This window comes from Manihot esculenta, chromosome 1 (genome assembly GCF_001659605.2).
Source record: "Manihot esculenta cultivar AM560-2 chromosome 1, M.esculenta_v8, whole genome shotgun sequence".
Classification (NCBI taxonomy): domain Eukaryota; kingdom Viridiplantae; phylum Streptophyta; class Magnoliopsida; order Malpighiales; family Euphorbiaceae; genus Manihot; species Manihot esculenta.
Genome location: NC_035161.2, coordinates 34,691,937 through 34,716,952, shown reverse-complemented (window position 1 = coordinate 34,716,952; position 25,016 = coordinate 34,691,937). Strand labels below are relative to the sequence as shown.

Sequence of the window (25,016 nt, the reverse complement as noted above, 5' to 3'; positions counted from 1 at the left end):
GGCCCAGCCAGTTGAACCGTAAAAACTGGGAACCGGTCCCTTGCTCGGTTGGGTTCCCCCTTCAAAAACCCATTTAATAGCAACAAACCCGGAGAAGCGGCTGGGTAACTGGTCAGGTGGTCACCTGTTATGTACGCAGCGCGATTTTGATATGGTCTCGCTGGGTCTTGATTATTTTTTTTATATCTTCCTGTTTTGTAGACAAACAACGATGTCGTCGTAGGTAACCTGTGACAACAATTATCTTGTCTATTTATCTTTTGCTGTTGAATGCTGTTTGTTTGATAGTTGAATTGATATAATATATTGGTAGCTGATAAATATTTATCGACTGTAATTTATATCAGTTTTGTAATATGAGATTTTTAGTCAAGTTAATTTTTTTTTTTTTTTTAGATTTATGTCATTCTTTTAAAATTTATAAACAAAAATTTGTCTTTAAATTAATTTTTATATTAATAAACCAATTGTAGTTATAGTAAGTAATAAATAAAAAAATATTACAAATAATAATTAAATTATTATAATAATAATTCTTATGTGATGTATACATACACATATACATAAAAATCATTGTATTTTAATTTTAATATTTATGAAATGATAAATTAATAATTTTATTTTATTTTGATGGTAAAATAATATATTATATATTTTTCTTGATAATTTTATATATTAATAACCCACTCCTTGCGTCTCATAAATGTATGTTTGTTTTGCTTTTCATTCATTTTAATTTATAATTAAATTTCTTTTTAAAATAAAAATTTATTTATTAAAATTTTAATCTGCTTCCCATAACTTTTATTCATTTTATGTATTTACAGAAAAATAAAATTTTTATTAACTTTTCAATTATTTTATTAAATATTAATAAATAAAAATTAGATTTTGATTATTTGGCATTAAATATTAAAGGTTAGGAAGATAGCTGAGTCTTTTGACAATACCTTTGATAAACTAAAGAAGTCTTAAAAGTGTTTTTAAAAGAAATTTACGATACATGGATCGAAGTTAGGAGAGACAAAACATGTGGCTGAGGCATACAATGTGGGAAATGGGTTGTTGGCCGATGATGGTGGTAACATAGGCTGTGATTTATGGACATGGGCCGTAATTTGGCCAGGTTTAGGATAATATTTTTCTTAATTTGTTAGTTTGTTGGGTATATTATTATTTTGTTTTAAGAATCATGATTCTTATTTTTTAGATGTCATGGGCTAAAAAATAAGAATAAGTATTAGTTTTCTGTTCCATTTAAACTTTCACTAATAAAACAAAAGGCAAATTTATTCTTGAATGAAATTGTGCTTATTCTAGCTCAAAATAGAACATCAATCCAGATAGAATTCTTATAACTTTAACTGGACCTATCAATAATATCAGAGTTATGGCTACCAATCGTAAACGAATTGAGAACTTGGAAGCTGATTTCAATAGGTTACAAAACAGCATTGGCCAGATAAAGACATGAACGAAAAATTGCTCCAACTATAAAGTGCTCGCAGCAAAATCTGAGTTCATCCCTCTGATAAATATAAGACTACTTTTCGTACCTATAATGGCCATTAATACTTAGTCATGCCATTCAGATTATGTAATGCACCATCCACATTTCAGGCTATTATCAACTCTATATTTAGACCTTTCTTTTGCAAGTTCATACTTGTTTTCTTTAATGACATATTAATTTATAGCCCCAATTGGATCATGCATATTAAACATGTACGAAAGGCTTTTGAAATTTTAAGACACAACTAATTCTCTGTGAAAATGTGCATTTGGAATGTAAGAATTGGAGTATATAGGGCATATCACATCCCAAGGATCAAAGTGGATAAAAAAATATTGATGTAATGCTTAATTAGCCTGACCTACTAACATCACAGAATTGTGTGATTTTTTAGGATTCACAGGATATTATAGGAAATTATATAAAACTATAGCTTGTTCGCCTGTCCTCTAACCAATCTCTTGAGAAAAAGACAATTTCAATGGACTCCTGAAGTATAGACTACATTCCAACAATTAAAAGATGCCATGACCTCCACACTAACCCTTGCCATGCCTAACTTTAGTGAGTTGTTCATCATCAAAGCAGATGCCTCGGGCGAAGGGATCGGTACAGTGTTAACTCAAAATAGTCAGCCCATTGCATTCATCAGTCGAGCTCTCGGGATTCCTAAGTAGAATAGGTCCATCTATGCAAAGGAAATGCTCGTCATCATCCATGCTATACAAACTTGGTGATCATACTTGTCCTCAAATTCTATATCCTTACACACCAAAAAAGTCTTAAACATCTATTGGAGTAGCGCATCATAACCCTCGATCAGCAAAAATGGGTATCCAAATTGTTGAGATATGACTATGAAATCAGATATAAGCCCCAAAAAGAAAACAATGCGGCAAATGCCTTATCCCGGATAGACGACAGCCTTGTCCTTAATGCTCTTTTTGTACCGCAAACTACCCTATGGGATACTATTAAAGCAGATGCAGCCGCAGACCCATACAAGTAGAAGATTTTATAACAAGCAAATGCAAAGTTGGGACAACCTTATCGCCAATGCAATGGGTTAATCTACTACCACAACCTAGTGGTGGAGCCACCTCACTATAATTTTATTTCACAATTATTACAGGAATTTCATGATTCCACACTTGGAGGACATTCCGGAATATTAAGGACATACAAGCAGTTTGCACAACAATTTTAGTGGTCGTCCATGTACCATACAGTGCAGCACCATATTGGAGTCTATGACATATGCTAGCGTACTAAAGCCAACACATTCTCCCTAGCAGGGCTCCTCCAACCTTTGCTCATTCTTTGTTGAGTGGGAGGACATCATCGTGGACTTCATCGATGGTTTGCCTAATTCAAATAGAAAAAAATTCATAATGGTGGTTGGATTAAGTAATCAGCCCATTTCATAGCTTTATCACATCTCTACACTGCAAAAATAGTTGCGGAGAAATTTGTTGATGGCATCGTGAAGTTGCATGGCATGCCACAATCAATTATTAGTGATCGTGACCAGAATTTATGAGTCGCTTTTGGCAAGAGTTCTTTCATATGTCTGGATCCAACTCAAAATGAGCTCCACCTACCATTCCCAGACTGATGGACAAACAAAAATAGTGAACTGGTGTATTAAACAATATCTTCGTTATTTTACCTCACAACACCCCCGCAAATGGCACTCTTTCTTGCTATAGGCTGAGTATTGGTACAATACTATGCACTACATTTCAACCGGCATTGACCCCTTTCGAAGCTCTATATGGTCATCCACATCCCACCATTCACAAGTATGATGTTGGGACCAGTCCAGTACATGAAGTGGACCAATAATTCCTTAGCCGCAATGACCTGCTTCATCAACTCAAGACTAATTTACATGCAATTAGTAATAAGATGAAAGAATCGCCGATTCTAGGCACTGAAACATTGAATATCGAGTAGGTGATTGGGTTTTTCTCAAGTTTCATCCATATAAGCAATATTCTGTATTTAAACGAGCTTGTCACAATTTCAGAAGTAAGTTCTATGGTACCTACCAAATTATCGAACGAATTGGATCTGTTGTCTATCATTTTTAGTTACCATCTGAAGTACGAGTTCACCCAATTTTTTATGTCTCACTTTTAAAGAAAAAAAAGAATAATACAGTCATGCCAACCATCTTACTTCTGTGACAAATGACGACGAAATAATTGCCGAGCCAAAGCAACTCCTCGATATGTGTTGATTAAAAGGAGAGCTAAATTTATCGAGTAATGTTTAGTTAAATGGAAACAACTACAGATTGAAAACGCCGCCTAGAAAGATACAAATAATATCCCATATAGATTCATCAATGGTGATCTCGAGGATAAGGTCATAGTTTCAGGGATGGAAAACGATAGACTAAGGAAATCCCAACGTGTTTTCAAAAGAAACCCACGATACATGGACTCGAGCTAGGAGAGAGAGAAAGCATGTGGCTGAGGCTGAGGCATGTAACGTGGAAAATGAGTTGTTGAAATGATGGTGGTAACATAGGCGGTGATTTATGGACGTGGGCTATAGAGTGTCTGAGAACAAGGACCGTAACTTGTCAAAGTTTAGAAAAATATTTTTTTTAATTTATTATTTTATTGAGTAGTATTATTCTGTTTTAATAAGCATAAGCTAAAAAATAAAATTAAGTATTAATTTTCTATTTTATTTAAATTTTTACTAATAAAATAAAAAATAAATTTATTTTTGAATAAAATTATAGTAGTTCTCATAAATCCAGATAGAATTTTTATAATTTTGAGCGGCGCCTATCAACTTTTTTTTTGTTTTCTCCTATATTAATAGGAGCTGCAACGACACAGCTCATAAACTAGTAGCTAGGACTCTCCAGATTCCTTCTTTTGTTTTTCATCCTTAGCAATAATCCTTATTTGTTGCCTCTCTCCTCTCTAGTTAATCTTTATATGTTGTCTTTTTTTTCTTAAAAAAAAAAAAAAAAAAAACTCATCCCGTTTCTGATTTTTGTGTGGGTTCAAATTGAAAAAACTGACCGAACCGAATTAATTTTAAAATTTGGTTCGGTTTGAATTTTAATTTTAGAAATTTCGGTTATTTCAGTTCGGTTCGATTTTAATCAGAAAAAAAAATTTTAAAAATCGAACCGAACCGATTAGTGATAATAATATGTTATTTTTAAAAATATAGAGAAATTAAATTATATTAAAATTAAAATATTTTAATTAAATTTTAAAAAACTAAAAATAAAGTGTAAAAAATAAAAGAATAATTAAAAATCGAAACTGATCAAACCGAACTGAATCAGACCGGTTCGGTTCGATTCGGTTTCTGATCAAAATCGATTCGATTCAATTTTCATAAATACTAAAATTTCGATTTTCGGTTTATTCGGTTCGGTTCAATTCAAAACCAAACCGACCGAATGCTCAGCCCAAGGCATCAGAATAGGAGTTTTTCCTTTTCGTATGTTTTTCCGCATGGATCTTTATTCTTTATTTATGGTCCGCATTTAGTGGAATGTGCAGCACTCAAATTTAAAACTTCCGATATTTTAAAATAAAAATTATTATTTAATTTCTCAAATTTTATTAATATTAATTACTAAATTTCAATACTAAGAATTAAATTAATTTCTCTTTATATATTAATTTTATAAATAAATATATCTCTTCATCTAATTTTTGCTAGTCAATAGATGTGAGAATTTCCTATTTTCGTGATAGCCTATTCAAATTATAGTGGTGTATGAATCAATTCAATCCAATTCAAATAAAATAATTTTAATTAAATGATTATATTGAATTATTTAAGATATTTTATTTAATTTATATAATTTTTTATTGATTAATTAACAAATAACTATTTTATATCTAATTATATATTATAATTTTAACTTTACCTTTCTTTTTTTTAATATAATACTTATTAGATTTTTTATATTTCTATTATTCTTAAAGATATAATATCTCAATTTTATTATTTTTTATTTTTATTATTATATTTTAATTTTTAAAAAATTAAAATTAGTCTCATTTCTAAAAAAATAATATATGTAAATTATTTTTTAAAATTCTGTAAAATTAAAATTAGTTATATTTCTGAAAAAAGTTAAATTAAATGTGGAAATTATTTTAACTTTTTAATTCGTGCAAACTTTAAAAGTAGCCACGTTTTTAATAAAGAATTAAAATAATGTGCAAAATATATTTTATATTTTATATTATTTTTTAATTTATATAAAATTAAAATTAATCACATTTCTAGAAAAATTAAAATAATATATAGAAATTATTTTTTTTTAATTTTTAAAAAGTTAAAATTATAATTATAATTTTTATATTAAAGTTAATTTTTTTTAGTTTATAAATTTTAAAAGTGTATAATTTATAAAATTAATTAGATGTTTTTTATTATTTATTATTTAAAATGTAATATTTAAATTTAATTTTTTTATTTTTATTTTATTTTTATAATATTTTTTAATTTATATTTTTCAATTAAATTTTTATTATATTAATAAATTTACGGTTAAAATCAGAATGATTTTTATTGTATTTTTTTAAGTAAAACTATTGATTATATTAATAAAATTTTATCAAATAAAAAGAATATCATTTCAAATATAAAAACGATCATACCTAATAGATTCTCTGGCTAAAGTATGAGCAGTTTGAGTGGTATAACGACGAATTTATCTAACAGAAATATCGGTTCTAAATTTTAACAAATATTTACAATCATTTCACGAAAAAAAGTTTTTACAAGATAAAACTCAAATAAGATTTCAAGACTGACGTTGTCGCTGTAATTTCAAAAACCCATAATGATTAGTAAACTTTCATTGAATATTATCTTTCGAAACAATCGAATCAATTAAATTTGAAAAAAAAACAACTAAATTAAATTTGAAAAAAAAACAACTACAAACACATGACTCTTTCACATTAACGAAAACCTCCTCTCAATCCTTATCTATTGACTAAGAAACAATTATCAAAATGTAAAAAATTATAAAAAAATTTTATACGAGAACTAAAAAATTTTGTTTTTATAAAAAATAAAATGTTCAACTTGTAACTAGTAATCAAATCTTTCAATACATTAACTGTCCGAAAATCACAGAGTCTTCGACAGGACGGTCATTATTTTTGGCTACTCTAATCTTTAACTGGATGAGTCGCTTTAAAAATCAATTGATGTTTCGTTTTCCATGAAAAAGGAAAAAGAAAAAGTTATATTTAAAAAAAAGAAAAATCCTAGATTGGGAAACTTTAATTTTTCATTGTATAAAACTAAATAATTATTTGTTATAATAAATAAAATTGATTTAAATAGAATTTTTTTTTCTCTTTTGTAAGCGAAGAAATATACCATCCTTTAATAAATAAAATTGATTTAAATCTAAACCAACTATTAAAGCGTCTCTAATTCAAATATTATAATCGGCATGCAATCTGCTAGTTTGATTATGAATTAAAATAATAAAAAAATTGAATCACAAAATTTTGAAAATCAAAATAGAGAAATAAACAAGTTTAATTCAAACAGTTTGATTCATTTGTTGCTTGAATCTCCTTTGAATATAATTTTGTTGCCCTTTTAATGGTTTTTTTTTTTTTTTTTGAGCCTACTGTCAAAAGGATAATGAGATGAAGATAAAAGAGAGAAAAAAAAAAGAAAAATATAAAAGAAAATTAGTTGAGTATATTTTATTATAATTAACATTTAAATTCTAGTATTTATTTTGGGAAAAACATATAAAAATATTATACTTGCTTCAAAAAACAAAAAAAAAAGGCTTTCAGACATTAATTAGTAAGACTTATTAACTCCATTAAGACGGAAACCAGTTTTCAAAGAAGCACTTAATGAGAAACAATCCCAACCACAGTAACAGATCTTTATAATATGAAGACAAAGGAGATGAAGCGAGAATAATCAAAGATGCTAAGTTTCAGACATTGTCTATAGGATTCTTATCTTTCAAAATCACGAAAAACATAATCTTGGAAAAGCTCGAGAGTATCTTTTTGTCCTCTGCTGTTTTAATATTTCTATATAATATCTATTTTTAATCATTTCTCTTATTATTTTCTTATTTTTCTATTTTCCTTCCTTTTTGTATGTTGATGGGGGCATTGTTTGTTCACAGGAAGAAAGAAGAAAAAACTAGAAGCAATGAGCAAGGCAGAGCTAATATTCGTTCCAGCTCCTGGCGTTGGTCACATAGTTTCAACCATTGAATTCGCAAAGACTTTGATCCTTCGTGATGATCAAATACAGGTCACCATCCTTGTCATGAAGCTACCCATCACTCCTTTCATTGATGCATACACCAAATCGCTCACTGCTTCCCAACCCAATATCCGTCTCATTGACCTCCCTCAAGTTGATCTCCCTTCTTCTGAACTTCTTGCCAAATCTGTGGAGAGTTATATTTGCGCCGTTATCGAGAGTTACAAACCCCATGTTCACAAAATTGTCTCTGATATTGTATCTTCCAGATCTAGCTCAGATTCGGTTCCAGTTGCTGGAATAATTCTTGATTTCTTTTGCGTGTCCATGATTAATATTGGAGATGAATTGGGTTTGCCTTCTTTTATATTCTTGACATCCGGATCAGCATTCTTGAGTCTCATGCTTTATCTACCCTCTCGCCATCAACAAATTGGCGCTGAATTTACCTTCTCTGATTCTGACGTAATAATTCCAGGTTTTGCCAATCCTGTTCCTCCAAGAGTTTTACCTGGAGCTCTGTTTAACAAGCATGGAGGTTATGCTGCTTATATTACGGTAGCTCAAAGGTTCAAGGACGCAAAAGGTATAATAGTTAATACATTTACCGAGCTCGAATCTCATTCGCTTGAGTCCTTGCACGATGGCCAGAACCCTAAGATTTACCCTGTTGGGCCGGTGCTAAACCTGATTGGTCATCCTCATCCGGACATGGACCACAGTCAATGGGACAAGATAAGAAACTGGCTCGATGAACAACCAGACTCATCTGTGGTGTTCCTGTGTTTTGGAAGTGGAGGTTCGTTTGGCGTATCCCAAGTGAAAGAAATAGCTCTTGGTCTGGAGCAGAGTGGGTACAGATTCTTGTGGTCCATGAGAGTTCCTCCAGGAGAAGATGAAGCCTCAAAATTGAAGAATCCAGAGGAGATGTTGCCAGAAGGATTCTTGGAAGGAATAGAAGGGAGAGGAATGGTATGTGGGTGGACTCCACAAGTGGAGGTACTAGCACACGAGGCCATAGGAGGGTTCGTGTCTCATTGTGGGTGGAATTCTATATTGGAGAGCTTTTGGTATGGGGTGCCTATTGTGACCTTGCCCATATATGCAGAGCAGCAGCTGAATGCATTTACATTGGTGAAGGAACTGGGGCTGGCAGTGGAGCTGAAATTGGATTACAGGTCAAATGGAGATGTTGTGAAGGCAGAGGAGGTGGAAAGAGCTGTGAGATGTGTGATGGAAAGTGAAAATGAGGTGAGAAAGAAGGTGAAAGACTTGGCAGGAATGGCGAGGAAGGCAGTGATGGATGGGGGATCTTCATCAACTTCAATCACAGAGTTGATCAAGGATCTGAGAAAATATGTTTGAATCATTGCTGGTAATGAAATAGAGAAGGGGAAATAAGCCAATTGCTACTGTGCTAGGCAGGAGTCTCTCACTTATTTTGTTTTGAGAAATATGGGCTATCATTCTTAATTTCTTGTTTTTGTATACTTATTATTGCTCGGTGTCAGCTGAAAATTTCAGTTGCTTTGCATATAAATAAATTATGAAAATAAGAAGGATTCACTTTTTTCCCTTAAGTTAATGACAAACGTGTCAAACATATTTATACAATAATTAATGAGTTTTAACAACATTATGAAGAATAATAACGTAGAAGATGATGAATTTAAATCTTAAACTTCTAAAATTTAAAATGTAAAAAAGGATAATACATAAATAAATTAGTACTAAAGTAGGCAAGGGCAAGGGCCAAGGATAAAAAAGACAGGGTCATCGGGCGCTTTTGGCTGCAATAATAAACCGCAACGGCAATGAGGCGCTAGCCCAAACAAAGGAGAAAATGGCAACTTTAAGTAGCCCTCTTCTTTCTCTTCCACGGAGCCCAAACCCGCCCGTTCCAACTGTCAAAAACGACCATTCCTTCGCAAGGTACCAACAAACTCTCTCTCTCATCGACCAATGCACCAACTTAAAGCACCTCAAACAGTTTCATGCTCAAATGCTCCGTTCTGGCGTCTTTTTCCATCCTTACTCCGCCAGCAAACTCTTCGCGATGGCTTCTCTCTCATCCTTCTCCAGCCTCGATTATGCTCGCAAGATGTTCGACTATATTCCCCAGCCAAATCTCTACACTTGGAACACCTGCATTCGTGCTTTTGCTTCTAGCCCCGAACCTATTCATAGCCTCTTTATATTTATCAGAATGCTTTATGAGAGTCTAGATTTTCCGAACAAGTTCACTTTCCCTTTTGTGATCAAAGCTGCTGCCGGGATTTCTAGTTTGCCTGTAGCGCAAGCTATTCACGGGATGGTCATTAAGGCCTCATTGAGTTCGGATTTATTTATTTTGAACTCTCTTATCCATTGTTATGCCTCGTGTGGAGATATGGATTCAGCTTATTTAGTCTTCTTGAAGATTGATGAAAAGGATGTTGTTTCTTGGAATTCGATGATTACGGGGTTTGTACAGGGAGGCTGTCCTGACAAGGCACTGGAATTATTTCAAAGAATGGAGGCGGAGAACGTGAGTCCTAACGATGTAACAATGGTGGGTATTTTGTCTGCCTGCACAAAGAAGTTGGATTTGGAATTTGGGAGATGGGTTTGCCAGTATATTAAAAGGAATAAGATTCATCTGACTTTGACTTTGAGTAATGTGATGCTTGATATGTATGTGAAAAATGGAAGCATGGAAGATGCAAGAAAATTGTTTGATAAGATGGAGGACAAAGATGATTTTTCGTGGACAACTATGATTGATGGGTATGCGAAAGGGGGGGATTTCGATGCAGCTAGGAGTATTTTTTATGCCATGCCTAGACCAGAAATAGCTGCTTGGAATGTGCTGATTTCAGCTTATGAACAGAATGGGAAGCCAAAGGAGGCTTTGGCTATTTTCCATGAATTACAGCTTAGTAAGACTGCAAAACCGGATGAAGTCACACTTCTAAGTACTCTGTCAGCTTGCTCTCAGTTGGGAGCAATAGATATAGGTGGATGGATTCATGTGTACATAAAGAAGCAAGGGATTAAGTTAAATGGTCATCTCACAACCGCACTTATTGACATGTATTCTAAATGTGGTGATCTAGAGAAGGCGCTTGACATTTTTTATTCAGCTGAGGTGCGAGACGTGTTTGTTTGGAGTGCCATGATTGCTGGTTTGGCAATGCATGGTCGTGGCAGAGCTGCTATAGATTTGTTTGTCAAAATGCAAGGATCTAAGGTGATGCCCAATGCTGTGACATTTACCAACTTATTAAGTGCTTGTAGCCATACAGGACTAGTGGATGAGGGCAGGACGTTCTTTAATCAAATGGAGTCAGTTTATGGTGTTGTGCCTGGAACGAAGCACTATACTTGCATGGTTGATATTCTTGGTCGTGCTGGCCATCTGGAGGAAGCTGTTGAATTGATAAGGAAAATGCCAATAGTTCCAAGTGCTTCTGCATGGGGAGCTCTACTTGGAGCCTGTAGAATCCATGGTAATGTTGAGCTTGCTGAAATCGCATGTGGCAATTTGCTTGAGATTGACCCCGGTAATCATGGGGCCTATGTGCTGTTATCCAATATATATGCCAAAACAGGGAAGTGGGATAGCGTTTCTGGATTAAGGCGCCATATGAAAGTTTCTGGAATCAAGAAAGAACCAGGTTGTAGCTCAGTTGAGGTTGACGGTATCGTTCATGAGTTTATCGTGGGCGACAACTCTCATCCACTCTCAAGGGAAATCTACGCAAAGTTGGACGAGATTCTAGCTGGACTTAAATCTGCTGGTTATGTGCCAAATGCATCCCACCTTCTGCAATTTGTTGAAGAAGAAGATATGAAAGAGAAGGCCCTTAACCTTCACAGTGAAAAGTTAGCAATTGCCTTTGGGCTTATCAGATTAGGCCCTTCACAACCAATCAGGATTGTGAAAAATCTTCGTGTTTGCGGGGACTGTCACTCAGTGGCTAAGCTCATATCTAAGCTTTACGACAGAGATATAATATTAAGAGATCGATATAGATTTCATCATTTTAGTGGGGGAATCTGCTCCTGTAAGGATTACTGGTGAATATGGGTGGAATTTGCTTTGAAGAATTATCCCACAGTACCTAGAAGATAATGTTAAACCTTGGTTTGTAACGAAGAAATTGGTGAATAAAAGCACAGGTAACGCTCATGATCTCAATTCTCTAGGAATTACAAAATTTTTCTGCGAAGATTTTTGAAATTGCTCTTACATCATTGGCATCAAGAGATTACAGGAAGGCTGAGTAAAACAGAAAATTTTAATTTCTGTCAACGTTCTCCAGGAAGCTAGTTTATTTAATGTTCCTTCATTGCATTTGCAAGCTTGGAGGTGGATAATAGTTCGATGTCTCTGTTTCTATGGTGTGCCAAGAGGTGTTTATGTCTTTATGTGCTAGGGTTTGCAAATACAAATTGACTTGGTAAAAATGTTGTTGAGAACAGGGCGGAACCCCGAAAAATATTTTAGGGGTGTCAAATTAAATAATATTATAAATTATATATTTATTTGATTATATGGAGTTTTAATTTTATTTCTAAAATATAATATATTATTAAATTAAAATTCAAGAAAAAGTGAAAATTTAGATGTAAATAAACTCACGTCGCATGTATCAAATGTGAAACTTAAAATTTAAATATATTCACATAAAATTTAAATATTAAATAAATCTGCAAATGTATCAACAAGTAAAAATAACTAAAAAATAAGGTAATTCCTGTAAAGAAAATAAAATACAAAATATAGTTTTTTCCATTTTTGAGTTGTATATGTAACTTTTTCATTACATATATATAAATTCTTTGAAGCTTGGGGGCAGGGCTCTTCTGCCTCCCCTTGCTTCCGCCACTGGTTGAGAACACCTAGGTGTTACTAAACATCAAGTTCGGTTTGATTTGGAACTCTTACTTCCCCGGCTATTGTAGTATTTTTTTCTTTGTAATAATAATGATAATATTTAGTGGAGCACAAATTGCAGAATAATTTGTCATTCGCATGAGTGCTGCCAATGTAATAAATAATTCCTTAAAATGAAAAAGGTAATTAAGAAAAAGAAGATAACCAATTTTTTTTTTTTTTTGTCTTTTGCTTTTATATAAATATGTCAAAAAATGGGGGCAAAAGAGAAAAGAATAGAGGTATTAGCAGAAGCATAGTGAGACGGTAAATCAACTCTTGACCAAGCACCAATCAAACAAGGCTAATAAACCGACTAAGATGCTTAAAACTCTCGCAGTCCGTTGAAATTAACAATTGATGCGATTCTGCCACGTGTCAATGACCCAGTGCCTCTTCTCACTTCACTTTTGTTTTCCCATCCAGTATATATATAAACACATTGCTGTAAAATTCTTCATTCTTACAGTTTCAGTTACAGATACTTGCATTGCATCTTCGGCAATCCAAGATCTTTCTCGCTCCTCTTTACAAAACATTCATGGAGGCTTTAACCAGCTTGTCCACTAAGATCTTTGCAAGAAACGACAACAAGACTCCACTACCCTCAACTTTAACTCAACTGGGTCGATCTGACTTTGCCTTCTCACCATCCCTGTCTTTCAAGAAATTACCGTTTGATCAGTTGGTTTCATTTCGATTCATCGCTAAATCTCATGTGGCATCTGACGCTGCTGAGGTAAGTTTTCCTCATTATTATAAAAAATTCGTTTCTGCATGGATTAATCAATAGTTTTTTAGTTATTTTCTTCTTTTGGGTAAGTAATACTAAACTAATCAAGGTTATGTTCATTCAGATCTCTCTCTTTCAAAGTTCTATTGTTATTCATATCTGCCACTTTACTTGAACAAGGCTGTCCAGATTCTCTCTATCCCCACCCCTTTTTCCCCTGTTGTTGATTTGAGCAATTACTCTAAATAGATGTATTGTCATTTGTGTAAATATTAAGTTTTCTTATAAGCGGATTCTTTCTGTACAAATTCGGGTATATCATATCATGGGAACTTGATCAAATTATGATCGAAGTTAATCCAAAAGTTGTAGCTTGATTGTTCATCTGTCAAATAGGTATCGACAGGGCTGGAAAATGCTGTAGCTGGCTTCCCAAAAATACGTAAGTGGCATAATGCTTCATTCTCCACATTCTTGGATGCAAATATAACTTCCCAATAATACATAATTAAAAGCTTCTCTGCTTCTCAGAAAGATCAAGGACTGCACATGTGAAATTCCAGTTGCAGAAGGAGTGCAGGTTTGGTGATCAATTTCTCCTGGTGGGTGATGACCCCATTATTGGAGCGTGGAATCCTGAAAGTGCTGCCCCAATGAACTGGTCAGATGGGCACATCTGGAGTGTTGAACTGGTAAAAAGAAAGAAAATTTTTATAAGAATACCATATGATCTGCAATCATTCAATGTGAAGTTTGATAAAAATTTTGAATTCTGTTTAGGATGTGCCTATTGAGTCCACAATCCAATTCAAGTTTATACTGAAGCAAAGCAATGGAGATATGATTTGGCAGCCTGGTCCAGACAGAATTTTCAAGAGCTGGGAAAGCGAAGGCACTGTTGTTATTGCAGAAGATTGGGAGGATCCTGATGCTCAGAAAATTACAGAGGAGCAAGTTATGCAACAAATGGAGGAACTTATGCCTAATATGAACAGTGGCGTAATGTTTTCAGAAGATCGTGTTCGTGTACCTATGCAGGTGGTCTCTAGGGAAGCGGGATCCATGATGGGCGATGCTTCATTTGGAGTTGATGCAGCTATGGAGTAGAGTAATTTCTTTATTTATGAACCAAAATGTTCATTCATTCCATATTCTCTTATTACAAATTTCTGCTCATCTAAAGCTTGAGAATGAATTGCGTAACTATGGATCTTGTTTGGCTTTTCTGTCATCTTGAACTCTTGGTTAAAGATAATATTGAATTTGTTGCATTAAGACAAGTATTGCAATTTCATCTTATCTACCATTCTTTCTTTTTTTTTTTTTTTTTTTTTTGGTTATAGTTGGGATCTTATTATCTAATTTCCAACCGAAACTCACTGTATATTACTAAACTAAGAACTCTTATTAATTTATATAAATATTTATATATTAAGTATTAATAAGCTAAAAACAAAAATTCTAGATTATAAACGAATGGTAAAAACAAAAAAGCGCACAGAATTTCCCAATTTCACAGCGCGCTAAACAATGGGAGAGACAAAAAGCAAGGTTTCTACCATCTACAACATAAAGCCCAAGAAATGCTAAAAATCTGATGAGGGTTTCGGTCAGTGAGATAATCTGAACTAGAATTAGGAAGAAATAGCACACGAAGCAATTGTTAATTGCAAAGAAGAAAAGAAATTTTACTGAGCAAAAAAGAGCGAGGAGATCGCCTTCGGTGAGATCGAAAGAAATGCCGCCAACAAAAACATAAGCAGAATCTTTGAATTTGGTGCGCCAGGAAGCTTCCTCTGTTCTGAATTCGCTTCACCAGCGTCAATGGATTCATCTTCTTCCTGCTCTCTCACCATTATTAACTTTCAATTTTCTTCAAAAGTTTCACTTTTCGCATATAACCACTAACCAGAGTGCTAAAGTGGCCATGCGCAGAGATGGGAATAACGAGTGTGATTTTATGCACTGAAAATGTGACAAAACTTGTTAATTAACAACAAACAGATCTTCATTTAAAAGGAAAAAAAAAAAGCAATTTAGAGGGAGTTTAGTTTTATGATTATATAAAAAATAAAATAAATTTATTTTGTTATAGAAATAGGTTAAAATTTAATAGAAAATGTATATTATATTGAAAATTTACGTAAAATGATAATTATTTTTGTAAAATAATTATTTATAGAAGACATGTTAAATTAATAAAAAAAAATTGTAAATCAATATAATATAATTATTGTTAACTTAATATAATTATTGTTAACTCACTAAAATTCTCTACATCTTATAATTTTTATTTACTTTACTTATTCATAATTATTAAAAAAGATAATTTTTTAAAAATATTAAATTTTATTACTTATAAATATATATTTTGCGAAATATAAAATTAAATAAAATTATAATAATTAATTTTTATATTATTATAGTATAAAAAAGAAAAGTAAAAAATAATTTTAAAATAATAAAAAATATAGATAAAAATTATGAAATGAATATATATTATTTTAAAAAACTTAACAATATTATTTTTAATTAAAATTAGCATTTTATTTTATTATTTAAAAAATAGATTATTATATTTATATTTTATTAATTTTTAAAATATATATATTATAAATTTATAAAATGAATATAAAAATATTGTAATTTTTTAATTTTAAAAATTTTAAAAATATTATGAGTATATTATTTTATTTTTTTTATTAATATAATTGATTACCAAAAATAGAGTAAAAGAAATATAAACTTTTCCAAAGTTTCACAGATGTTTGTTTTGAACACAGTTCATGTTCAACGACACCGTTTTAATGCTATCCGTTGTTCCGGTCAACAACTCGTGTAATGGCCCTACAGGTAAATAAGAGGAGGGGAGACGGGCATAGTAGCAGCTACCATTCAAAGTAAAACCATTTGCCTTTTGTTTTCAAGTAGCAAAATATCATACCATATCTCCCAGCTCTTACTTGCACCAACCATCTCCTTCTCTCTCTCTCTCTCTCTCTCTGAGGCATGGAAGTCTCATGGGAACAAAGTGTCACAGACTCTATCAACGCCATTTACCTACTATTCTCAGCATACTTGGTCTTTGTTATGCAGCTTGGCTTTGCCATGCTATGTGCTGGCTCAGTCAGAGCCAAGAATGCCATGAACATTATGCTCACAAACGTTGTTGATGCAGTTGTTGGTAGCATCTCTTATTATCTCTTTGGCTTTGCTTTTGCATTTGGGGTTGGCTCCAATTCTTCCAACTCCTTTATTGGTACCACTTTTTTTGCTCTAAAAGATATCCCCAACAATACTTATGACTATAGTTATTTTCTTTTCCAATGGGCATTTGCTATAGCAGTTGCTGGTATCACCAGTGGCTCTATAGCTGAACGTACCCAGTTTAGTGCTTACCTCATATTCTCTTTTTTCCTTACTGGGTTTGTCTATCCAATTGTGGCTCACTGGGTTTGGTCGTCAAATGGCTGGCTGAGTGCTAGTTCAAGCGAATTGTTTTTTGGGTCTGGCGCCATTGATTTTGCAGGTAGTGGTGTGGTTCATTTGGTGGGTGGGATTGCCGGCCTCTGGGGCTCTCTCATAGAAGGCCCCCGAGTCGGTAGGTTTGATGCATTTGGAAAGCCCGTGCCAATTCGCGGGCATAATGCAACTCTAGTGGTACTCGGTACATTCTTGTTATGGTTTGGCTGGTTCGGTTTCAATCCTGGCTCTTTTAATAAGATTCTTGTAGCCTACCCTAATACAACTGATCAAGGTAACTGGACTGCTATTGGCCGAACTGCAGTGACTACTACGTTGGCAGGTTCAACAGCAGGCATTGTAACCCTGTTCGGCCGGCGGTTACTGGTAGGCCATTGGGATGCATTAGGCGTTTGCAATGGAGTGCTTGGTGGGTTTGTTGCAATCACTTCAGGCTGTGCAGTTGTTGAACCATGGGCTGCAATTGTGTGTGGATTTTGCGCTGCTTGGATCCTAATTGGGTTGAACATCCTGGCCCTAAAGTTGCAATTTGACGACCCACTGGAGGCAACTCAATTGCATGGTGGATGTGGTGCTTGGGGATTGATATTCACAGGGTTGTTTGCTAAGGAGGAGTTCGTGATTCAAGCTTATGAGTCAGGTGAGAGTGGAGTGGAGAGGCCTTATGGCCTTATAATGGGCGGGGGATGGGGTCTTATTGGATCCCAAGTGGTTGAGGTTTTGGTGATAGTGTTGTGGGTGAGTATCACTATGGGACCTCTTTTCTATGCCCTTCACAAGCTTAGGATTTTGCGGATATCAATTGATGAAGAAGTTGCAGGGCTTGACATCTCTAGCCATGGAGGCTATGCCTACGTTGGTCATCATCCAGAAGGTGATCAACCCCGTTTTTACGCAGACTATATGCGCCTGCAAGCTCAAAGTCAATCATAAGTGGAGTTCTTGGCATTCTGTGCACTCTGTTTCATCTCATTCTTATTCTTAATCAACATCTGTAAATAAAGATGAAATGCAATTGTTAGAATGATTGATTTTTTTTTCCTTTATTTACCGAATATAGAATAAAATTTGTAAGCTTCATTAATGATATTTTATCGGAGGAGGAGGTGTACATCAACCAGCTGTGACTCGGACAAAGCCCCTGAAGAGATTCGTGGTTATTCAAGTCATGCAAAAATTCCGAGCAAAACCTCGGGTTTATTTTTCAAAATCTTTTCCTTTCTCTTTATATTTGGGCTTGCTAATCAGGTTTGTCTTAACCCTGTGCTCTACTTGAACTTTTTATTAATGGAGCTTTGGCCCAAAGAAAGAGCATATTGTATTTAAATAGGAATAATCGCACAATACATGAGCTTTGTATATTCCATTTAGTATAATAGTAAAACGTCTTTCCATCTACATACGACGTAAATGTATATCAGGCACCTTGATTCTGCTTAGGTGCACAATTGGTCATGTATGAAAGCCTGACCAAACTGTATTGTATAAAATGCTATCAACAAGTAACCATGCCAATGTTATACGATTATAAAACTCGCCTACCATAGCGTCTCTGCCTTTGCTGGTATGAAGTTATGGCCTCTACGAGCCCATCTTTTCCAAAATCAGGCCAGAGTTCTTCTGCAAAGAAAAGCTCAGTGTAGGCCAACTGCCACAGCAAGAAGTTGCTGATTCTAAGTTCACCACTAGTTCGGATTAATAAATCAGGGGAGGGAAACTCAGAGCAGTTCGTTTCTAACTCCTGCTCGATTAGGCTTTCGTTAATGTCTTCTGGTTCAATGACACCATCCTTTACGCGGCGAGCAATATTTTTGCAGGCTTTTACAACATCATATTTCCCACTGTAGCTCACTGCCACAAGAAGGTGAAGTTTGGAGTAGTTTTTTGTAGTCTCTTCTACTTCATTTATTAATTTCTGCAGAGACTCTGGGAGCCTTGATGAATCCCCAATCACAGAGATTCGAACACCTTCCCTGTCAATAAGAAACGTGATGAAATTAGTTTATCCATCCAATAATTCTCCAGAAACAGACGCACCAAGATGCATAATTAATTCAGTTTGTTTAGGTGGATTCGTCGGATGATAATCTAGCACTTGATGGGTACTATAACGTGCTGGATTCTGCCTGGAATATTAGAGATTTTTATTTTTTTTTCCTCCAAGTTCCTGCTTCCACGCGTATTTAGGACATTCAAATGATTAAAGTATTGGCCCTTTTGGTTTCGGATAAAGAATAATATTCCAGAAGGAATGACCCACATGTAATAACTAACACTAAAGAGTAAAAGAAACGTGTCGGAGAAAAACTAACACTAACACTAAAAAAGGAAAGTGGTAAAAGAAAGAGAATCAACTGCTATCTACCTCACAAATTTATCCATCTCTGCCTTCAACGTTCTCTCAAACAAGCTCAACAAGAAATCAACCTCCACCTGCACTACACCCAAGTCCAATCAGAAATTTTATTTCTGGGTTTGCTTTAAGCTTGCCCAATGTGAATTTCGATAAAAGAGTACTGACCTTGGGTCTAGTCCAATTATCGCAAGAAAACGCAAAAACAGTAAGAACTTTAATCCCCCAATAACCAGAAAGCCGCACGATCTCCATCAGAGAGCGTGCACCAGCCTCATGACCCATCGATGCAGCCCCACCTCGTTGCTTGGCCCACCTCCCATTCCCGTCCATGATCACGGCGACATGCCGCGGCATCAAATCTCTCCGTAGCCCCTCTGGCAAAGGCTCAGGCTCGGTCGATTCTGCGGTGCTTACAACAGTAGTATCCTCCTGTTTGACAGCTACGTCTGTTTTGGCCCCGAGAAGGCGGTGAATTGGGCGTGTTTGGATTCTGACATCTGGAGAAAGGAAAAGTTTGCGTTTTTGAGGAGTTGGAGTCTGGTAAAAAGGGACAGGGAACGGCAAGTGTAAGGATTGCATTCTTCTTCTTCTTCTTCTTCTTCTTCAGCTGTTATTGTTGTCGTGGTTTCTCTTGATTACTCTCTATATATCTATTGTCTTCCACTTCAATATGTGGTGAGACTGAGATCCGTTTTGAGATTTTCATTCCTGGAAATGATAATTCCAGAATATGTGGTAACAAGGTGAAGCGAGGGACCTTCCAAAACTGTCAGTAATTTTAGCTTCAAGTGGGTTACTTCCGACTTTTTCTTTCCATGAATCCGTACAAAATAGCGCCGTGAAACGTGTCCCACACCTGGACCGCCAATTACACGTATGTGATAATGCTCAAAAGCGACGTCGTACCTGAACAACAACTCCAGCCCCCAAAAGAGTTCCCGCAATCCCAAGCACGTAATTGAGAAGGAAGAAAAATCAGAGGACGGAGGAGGAGTTTAGAAGTTTTGTAGAAGCTATTCGATGTGGTAAAAAAAAAAAAAAGGAAATCTCACGGCGGAGACCATCCAGATCTTCTCTCTCTGTTTCTTCTGGTCGTTTTGCAAATTGGTGTGGTGTTGTCTTTTAGTATCTTAATTCTGCAGATTAATTAAGATCCTCATTCTGGACAAGTCTAAAACACGTGGAATTGTTATTTGTGGAAGCGGAAGAGGAAACGCAAATGCGCAAGTTTGGGATTGAAAGTGATGATGGAGGATTCAAATCCAAAGGCAACTAGGGAATTGCAAATAATAATATTTTTAATTTGTATCCTTCTAATTTAATAGTTATAATTTCTCTTCACTTTAAAATATGTATATAAAAAAACACATATACCCTTCATAATCATATATTATAAAATATAAATATCTACAGTAAGTATATATGCATATACTTATTTGTAGCATTAAATACTTTAAAATCTATTAGCAATTGGATACGATAGGAATTGAATACTCTAAATTAAAAGAAATTGAACTTCTTTTATTTCCATTATCTATTTTATATTTTTTTTCTTATATAAATTATATTCTCCATTTATATTGCACATCAAGAAATAGTATTATTTATAATTTAGGTATTCTATTATGGAGTATATATAATTTAGAATTTTATATTTTTTTTATCAACTAATTACTAATTTAATTATAATCTTATTATTAATTAATTACTATTTATAAATTATTTACATCACAAATTTTAAAATTTTAGTATATAATTTTAATTTAATCAATACCATTTTCATTATAATGAAATACATTATTGTAATCCATTATTTTTCTCCTTTCATTATAATTTAGAATTTCATAGTTTTCTTAATTTTCTTGTACTAGCTTGTAAATAATTTTAGGGGCTTGTCGTGCCTTTTTTCCTCTTTTTCTCCGATAATTGGAAGCGATGGAAGTGGTGGCAGTAAATTTTTGTTTCTTATAGAAAGCAATGGGGGCGTAGAAGGTTTGCCGATTTACCAAGTGTATTGGAATTGGGCTGTGGGCTTGGATTGTGAGTCTAAGACTTGAGTTCATGGGTTATTGGACTTTTAGCTCCTCTTGTATCTGTTTAGCCTGTTGAGCCTTTAAATAGTTGCATATTTAAAAAAGAAAAACAGCTTCCTTCTTCTCTTTTTGTGCAAATATATATATATATATATAATTCATTATTTTTTAATTTAAAAAATAAATTAAAAATGATCATTTGAAAAGAATTATATAAAAATATAGTTTTAATTACCAATTTTAAAATTCTTAGTTATAAAATTTTGGTGTTCCTGTCTATATACATATTTATTTTATAATTTTTTGACACATTAATTTCTTGACACATATTAATTAATATTAAACATATATCTTAGTAATATTAATTAGTAAAATTAAAAAAACAAAAATCATAAATTTTCCTAACTATATTTTATGAATTTAGTATTATCCATTTATCAAACTAATACAATTATACAAATTATAATACTATAATTATACAAAATACGCACATAAATTTCAAATACTTGTAAAAATTCAAATATATCACATCAAAGTCTATAATATAGAGGATGTCAAATATTTCAATAATATTGAGAAAGCCACAATTGATAAATCACAATATAAATTTTAATTTTTATTAAACTATTTTTTAAAAATATATCAATCCAATGAAATTATATTTCAAGCAGTTAAATAAATTCAAAACAACAGAAATTTATAAGATTAATAGAAAATAAATTTAATACATCACTCTAATTAATTAAAATTTAATAATTAATAAATAATAACAAAAAAGTTCAAAAATTTATAAGATCCTTAAGAGTTGTGTCGCTTGCTGAAGTAGAGCGACTGTATCTATTCGACTCTCTGATCTTTCACGTAATTCTTTTACTGGTCCTCTGTTTTGTCTCTTAGAAAATAAATCAGATTCTTTATGCTTCACAAATTTCTTTCGATTTTAAAGAGAAAATATTGAATTTGTTTATTTCTTTTTTCAAAATCAAAGGAGTTAGATTTTCTTTTCTGGTTCATATAGAGGTTAGAGATTTCATTGCTTAAGTTATGCAGTAGTGAGAGTAATTTAGTCTCTTAAATATGGACTAACGGTTAAAAGTATTTAAAAGTAACGGTTGTCCTTTTCAATTAATATAATTAAATTATAAAATTATTTTAATATAATTTAAAAAATATAAAAATAATTTAATTAGAATTGTAGAGGTAAAAATGAAAATTATTTTTAAAAATAATATAAATTTAAGAATTTTAAGTTGGTAAGAAATATGAAAAGGAAATTATATATCAGAAAAATATTTCAATAATTAAAATTTAAAATGGAAAACTTTACCCCAAAATCAGTAAATATATCATTGGATGTGAAATTTAGATCAGAATGATAATATAATTAAATAAATGAATGTGTAATTATAGATAATAAATTAGTAAATAATATAAATATAACATTGTTTAATAAACAAATATATCCAACTAGAAAGGCTCCAAATGGACCATCTTTTTATATATTACCAATATAAATCTGGCCACTTTTTCATTAGTGTTGTTCGTATGAAAAGTCTTTTCACGGCCGCTGATCGATATTTTGCATTTTAATATATTTAAATTTCAAATAAAATAATTTAATATTTATATTTATATACAATTTTGATCTATTATTAAAATTAAAATATAAAAAATTATTAATTTTTTAAATTATAAATTATTTTTATTGGTGAAAATACTATTAAATTTTTAGTAGACTAATGTATTTTTAGTAATGTAATCATATTATGAATATTATTTTTTAAATGGAGATTGAAAATTGAGAATAAAATTTAATATTTTTTTTTAATTTATTTCGATATATTTATTATTAGCGAGCAGAGTATAAATAACTTTATCCTCTAAGTTGTTATTTTTTTATGATATGCATTTATATCATTTCATCTTTTTTATTATTATTATTTTATGATATGCATTTATATCATTTTATCTTTTTTATATTATTATCTCATATTCTTTTAAAATGAAGTTTTCATACTATTATAAAATATAAAATATTATTAATAAAAAATACAAAATAATTTAAAATCAGTTAAATATATGATATAAAAATTGAAAGTTTTATATCTTTTTAATATATATATATTAAAAATTTTAATCCACTTAAAAAAATAAAAATAATTAAATCATGGCTAAATATTTAAATTGTACTTATAAGTTACAATACTATTTTAATTATACAATAAATAGCAATTATTTTTAAGTTACAATATTAAAAATTGTTTATTATATGTACCTACAACGTAGTATATAAACATATCAATTTATTTGTATTTTTTATTTAAAATATATTTTTGATTTTCTAATTATTAATATTGTTTCATAAAGTTCTTTAAAGAAAACCTTAATATTTTCCATAATACTATTAATATCATTAAATAATATATATATAAGAGGGAAAAAGTTTAGTTCATATAAAAGCAAGAAAAAATGAGTGAAATTTAAAATATTATTTCATATTTATATATTAATTAAAAAATATTAAAATTAATATTAATCTCATATTAATAATATATTCTATAACTAATATGTTAATTGCGGTGAAATTTTTTTTGTGTATTTTAAATATTTAAAAATAATTTTATAAAGGTAATTATTTTATTTATTTTTATTATTAATTTAATTAAATTTTGAATAAAAATAAAATTTATGAGATTATATTACTGTGTAAAAAAAATTATAATATAATTATAATTATGAGATTTCTGTTGTATGTCTCTAAATATTTCTGATCAATATTTTTATTATGATTGAACAATAATTAAAATCGTTTAGACTAATATATTTTATATTCTTTCATGTTATAGAAAATAACTGATTTTATATGTGAGATATCTATAATTAATATGTAGATATTTATTTTATAAATAAATACACTAAATTAATTTACATGAAAAATCCATAAAAAGTTTTGGATCATACATTTAAGCTGATTCACATGAAAAATTAAAAAAAATTTTTGAATGATAAATTTTTTGATCGTCGATTCATTAAAACTTCACTAGACATAACATTTGAATAGTTTATGATTGCGATAACTCAGCTAAAATAATTGGTCTCGTATTGTGCTGCAATAAAAATAAAAAATATTTATTTTTTATAATTATAATTATTATTTTTATTTAAACGTAATTTATATGGATAAAAAATTTTATTTTTTTTATTATTTATACTGTGTTGAATTCAAATTTCATACGACAGTAGTATTAAAATCCTATTTAAACTATTAAAGTGTAATAAAAATTATATTTATTATTGAGTTAATTACATTAAATTTTGTGTGCTAATAAAATTTAGTATTTTTTTTATAAATTTTTCCAGATTTGTTGTTATGAATTTATATTTGATCTGAAATTGAAATAGTTTTAATTTTAATTAAATATATTTTAATAAATAAAATAAAATTAAAAAAAATTATTGATTTCTGGAAATCTGAATTCATTGACATCCCAGCAAAGCACCACCGGATGCAAGGTCATGCGTCCGGTCTGCCGATCGACGTGTGCCTGTCACCGGCGAGGCGCTTGCGACAAGCATGGTGGACGAGAGGAGGGTCCGGCTGTCTCGCTGGTCACGACGAAAGGATCAGTGAAGGCCGAAACAGCTCCTTTCAACAACGCCCGACGATAGTGTCGCGCGCTTGTCGCTGGCTTCGCACGCTTGCCGTGCATAACAACCGCTTCTGTGGATGCTGA

The 25,016-nt window shown here is 31.9% G+C and overlaps 5 protein-coding genes across 5 annotated transcripts; 4 read left to right on the top strand and 1 right to left on the bottom strand.

Annotated features, from left to right (window-relative positions):
• Window positions 1–7,388: 7,388 nt before the first annotated feature.
• Window positions 7,389–9,269, top strand: LOC110618392 (UDP-glycosyltransferase 71K1). Its single transcript, XM_021761517.2, has 2 exons — window positions 7,389–7,546; window positions 7,677–9,269. Exon 2 carries the CDS (start codon window positions 7,703–7,705, stop codon window positions 9,122–9,124), a length of 1,422 nt encoding a protein of 473 aa, XP_021617209.1. The 5' UTR covers window positions 7,389–7,546; window positions 7,677–7,702; the 3' UTR covers window positions 9,125–9,269.
• Window positions 9,270–9,458: 189 nt separating this feature from the next.
• LOC110614580 (pentatricopeptide repeat-containing protein At2g29760, chloroplastic) lies at window positions 9,459–12,294 on the top strand. Its single transcript, XM_021756182.2, has one exon. It carries the CDS (start codon window positions 9,603–9,605, stop codon window positions 11,820–11,822), a length of 2,220 nt encoding a protein of 739 aa, XP_021611874.1. The 5' UTR covers window positions 9,459–9,602; the 3' UTR covers window positions 11,823–12,294.
• A 924-nt stretch (window positions 12,295–13,218) lies between these two features.
• On the top strand, window positions 13,219–14,641 carry LOC110614812. The gene is made up of 4 exons (XM_021756518.2): window positions 13,219–13,416; window positions 13,807–13,852; window positions 13,942–14,102; window positions 14,191–14,641. Exons 1-4 carry the CDS (start codon window positions 13,219–13,221, stop codon window positions 14,515–14,517), a joined length of 732 nt encoding a protein of 243 aa, XP_021612210.1. The 3' UTR covers window positions 14,518–14,641.
• Window positions 14,642–16,367: 1,726 nt separating this feature from the next.
• LOC110614656 (ammonium transporter 1 member 3) lies at window positions 16,368–17,977 on the top strand. The gene has a single exon (XM_021756300.2). The coding sequence runs from the start codon at window positions 16,420–16,422 to the stop codon at window positions 17,824–17,826; it is 1,407 nt and encodes a 468-aa protein (XP_021611992.1). The 5' UTR covers window positions 16,368–16,419; the 3' UTR covers window positions 17,827–17,977.
• A 210-nt stretch (window positions 17,978–18,187) lies between these two features.
• Window positions 18,188–19,952, bottom strand: LOC110614733 (dehydrodolichyl diphosphate synthase 2). Its single transcript, XM_021756408.2, has 3 exons — window positions 19,415–19,952; window positions 19,259–19,326; window positions 18,188–18,866 (listed from the first exon to the last, which is right to left on the bottom strand). The coding sequence occupies exons 1-3, from the start codon at window positions 19,826–19,828 to the stop codon at window positions 18,419–18,421; spliced, it is 930 nt and encodes a 309-aa protein (XP_021612100.1). The 5' UTR covers window positions 19,829–19,952; the 3' UTR covers window positions 18,188–18,418.
• Window positions 19,953–25,016: the final 5,064 nt, after the last annotated feature.

Coding starts and splice junctions, on each gene's coding strand:
- LOC110618392 (XM_021761517.2), top strand. CDS start 7,703: ATGAGCAAGGCAGAGCTAATATTCGTTCCAGCTCCTGGCGTTGGTCAC.
- LOC110614580 (XM_021756182.2), top strand. CDS start 9,603: ATGGCAACTTTAAGTAGCCCTCTTCTTTCTCTTCCACGGAGCCCAAAC.
- LOC110614812 (XM_021756518.2), top strand. CDS start 13,219: ATGGAGGCTTTAACCAGCTTGTCCACTAAGATCTTTGCAAGAAACGAC. Junction 13,417..13,806: donor TGGCATCTGACGCTGCTGAG/GTAAGTTTTCCT, acceptor TCTGTCAAATAG/GTATCGACAGGGCTGGAAAA. Junction 14,103..14,190: donor ACATCTGGAGTGTTGAACTG/GTAAAAAGAAAG, acceptor AATTCTGTTTAG/GATGTGCCTATTGAGTCCAC.
- LOC110614656 (XM_021756300.2), top strand. CDS start 16,420: ATGGAAGTCTCATGGGAACAAAGTGTCACAGACTCTATCAACGCCATT.
- LOC110614733 (XM_021756408.2), bottom strand. CDS start 19,828: ATGCAATCCTTACACTTGCCGTTCCCTGTCCCTTTTTACCAGACTCCA. Junction 19,327..19,414: donor ATAATTGGACTAGACCCAAG/GTCAGTACTCTT, acceptor GGTGTAGTGCAG/GTGGAGGTTGATTTCTTGTT. Junction 18,867..19,258: donor GAGATGGATAAATTTGTGAG/GTAGATAGCAGT, acceptor TCTTATTGACAG/GGAAGGTGTTCGAATCTCTG.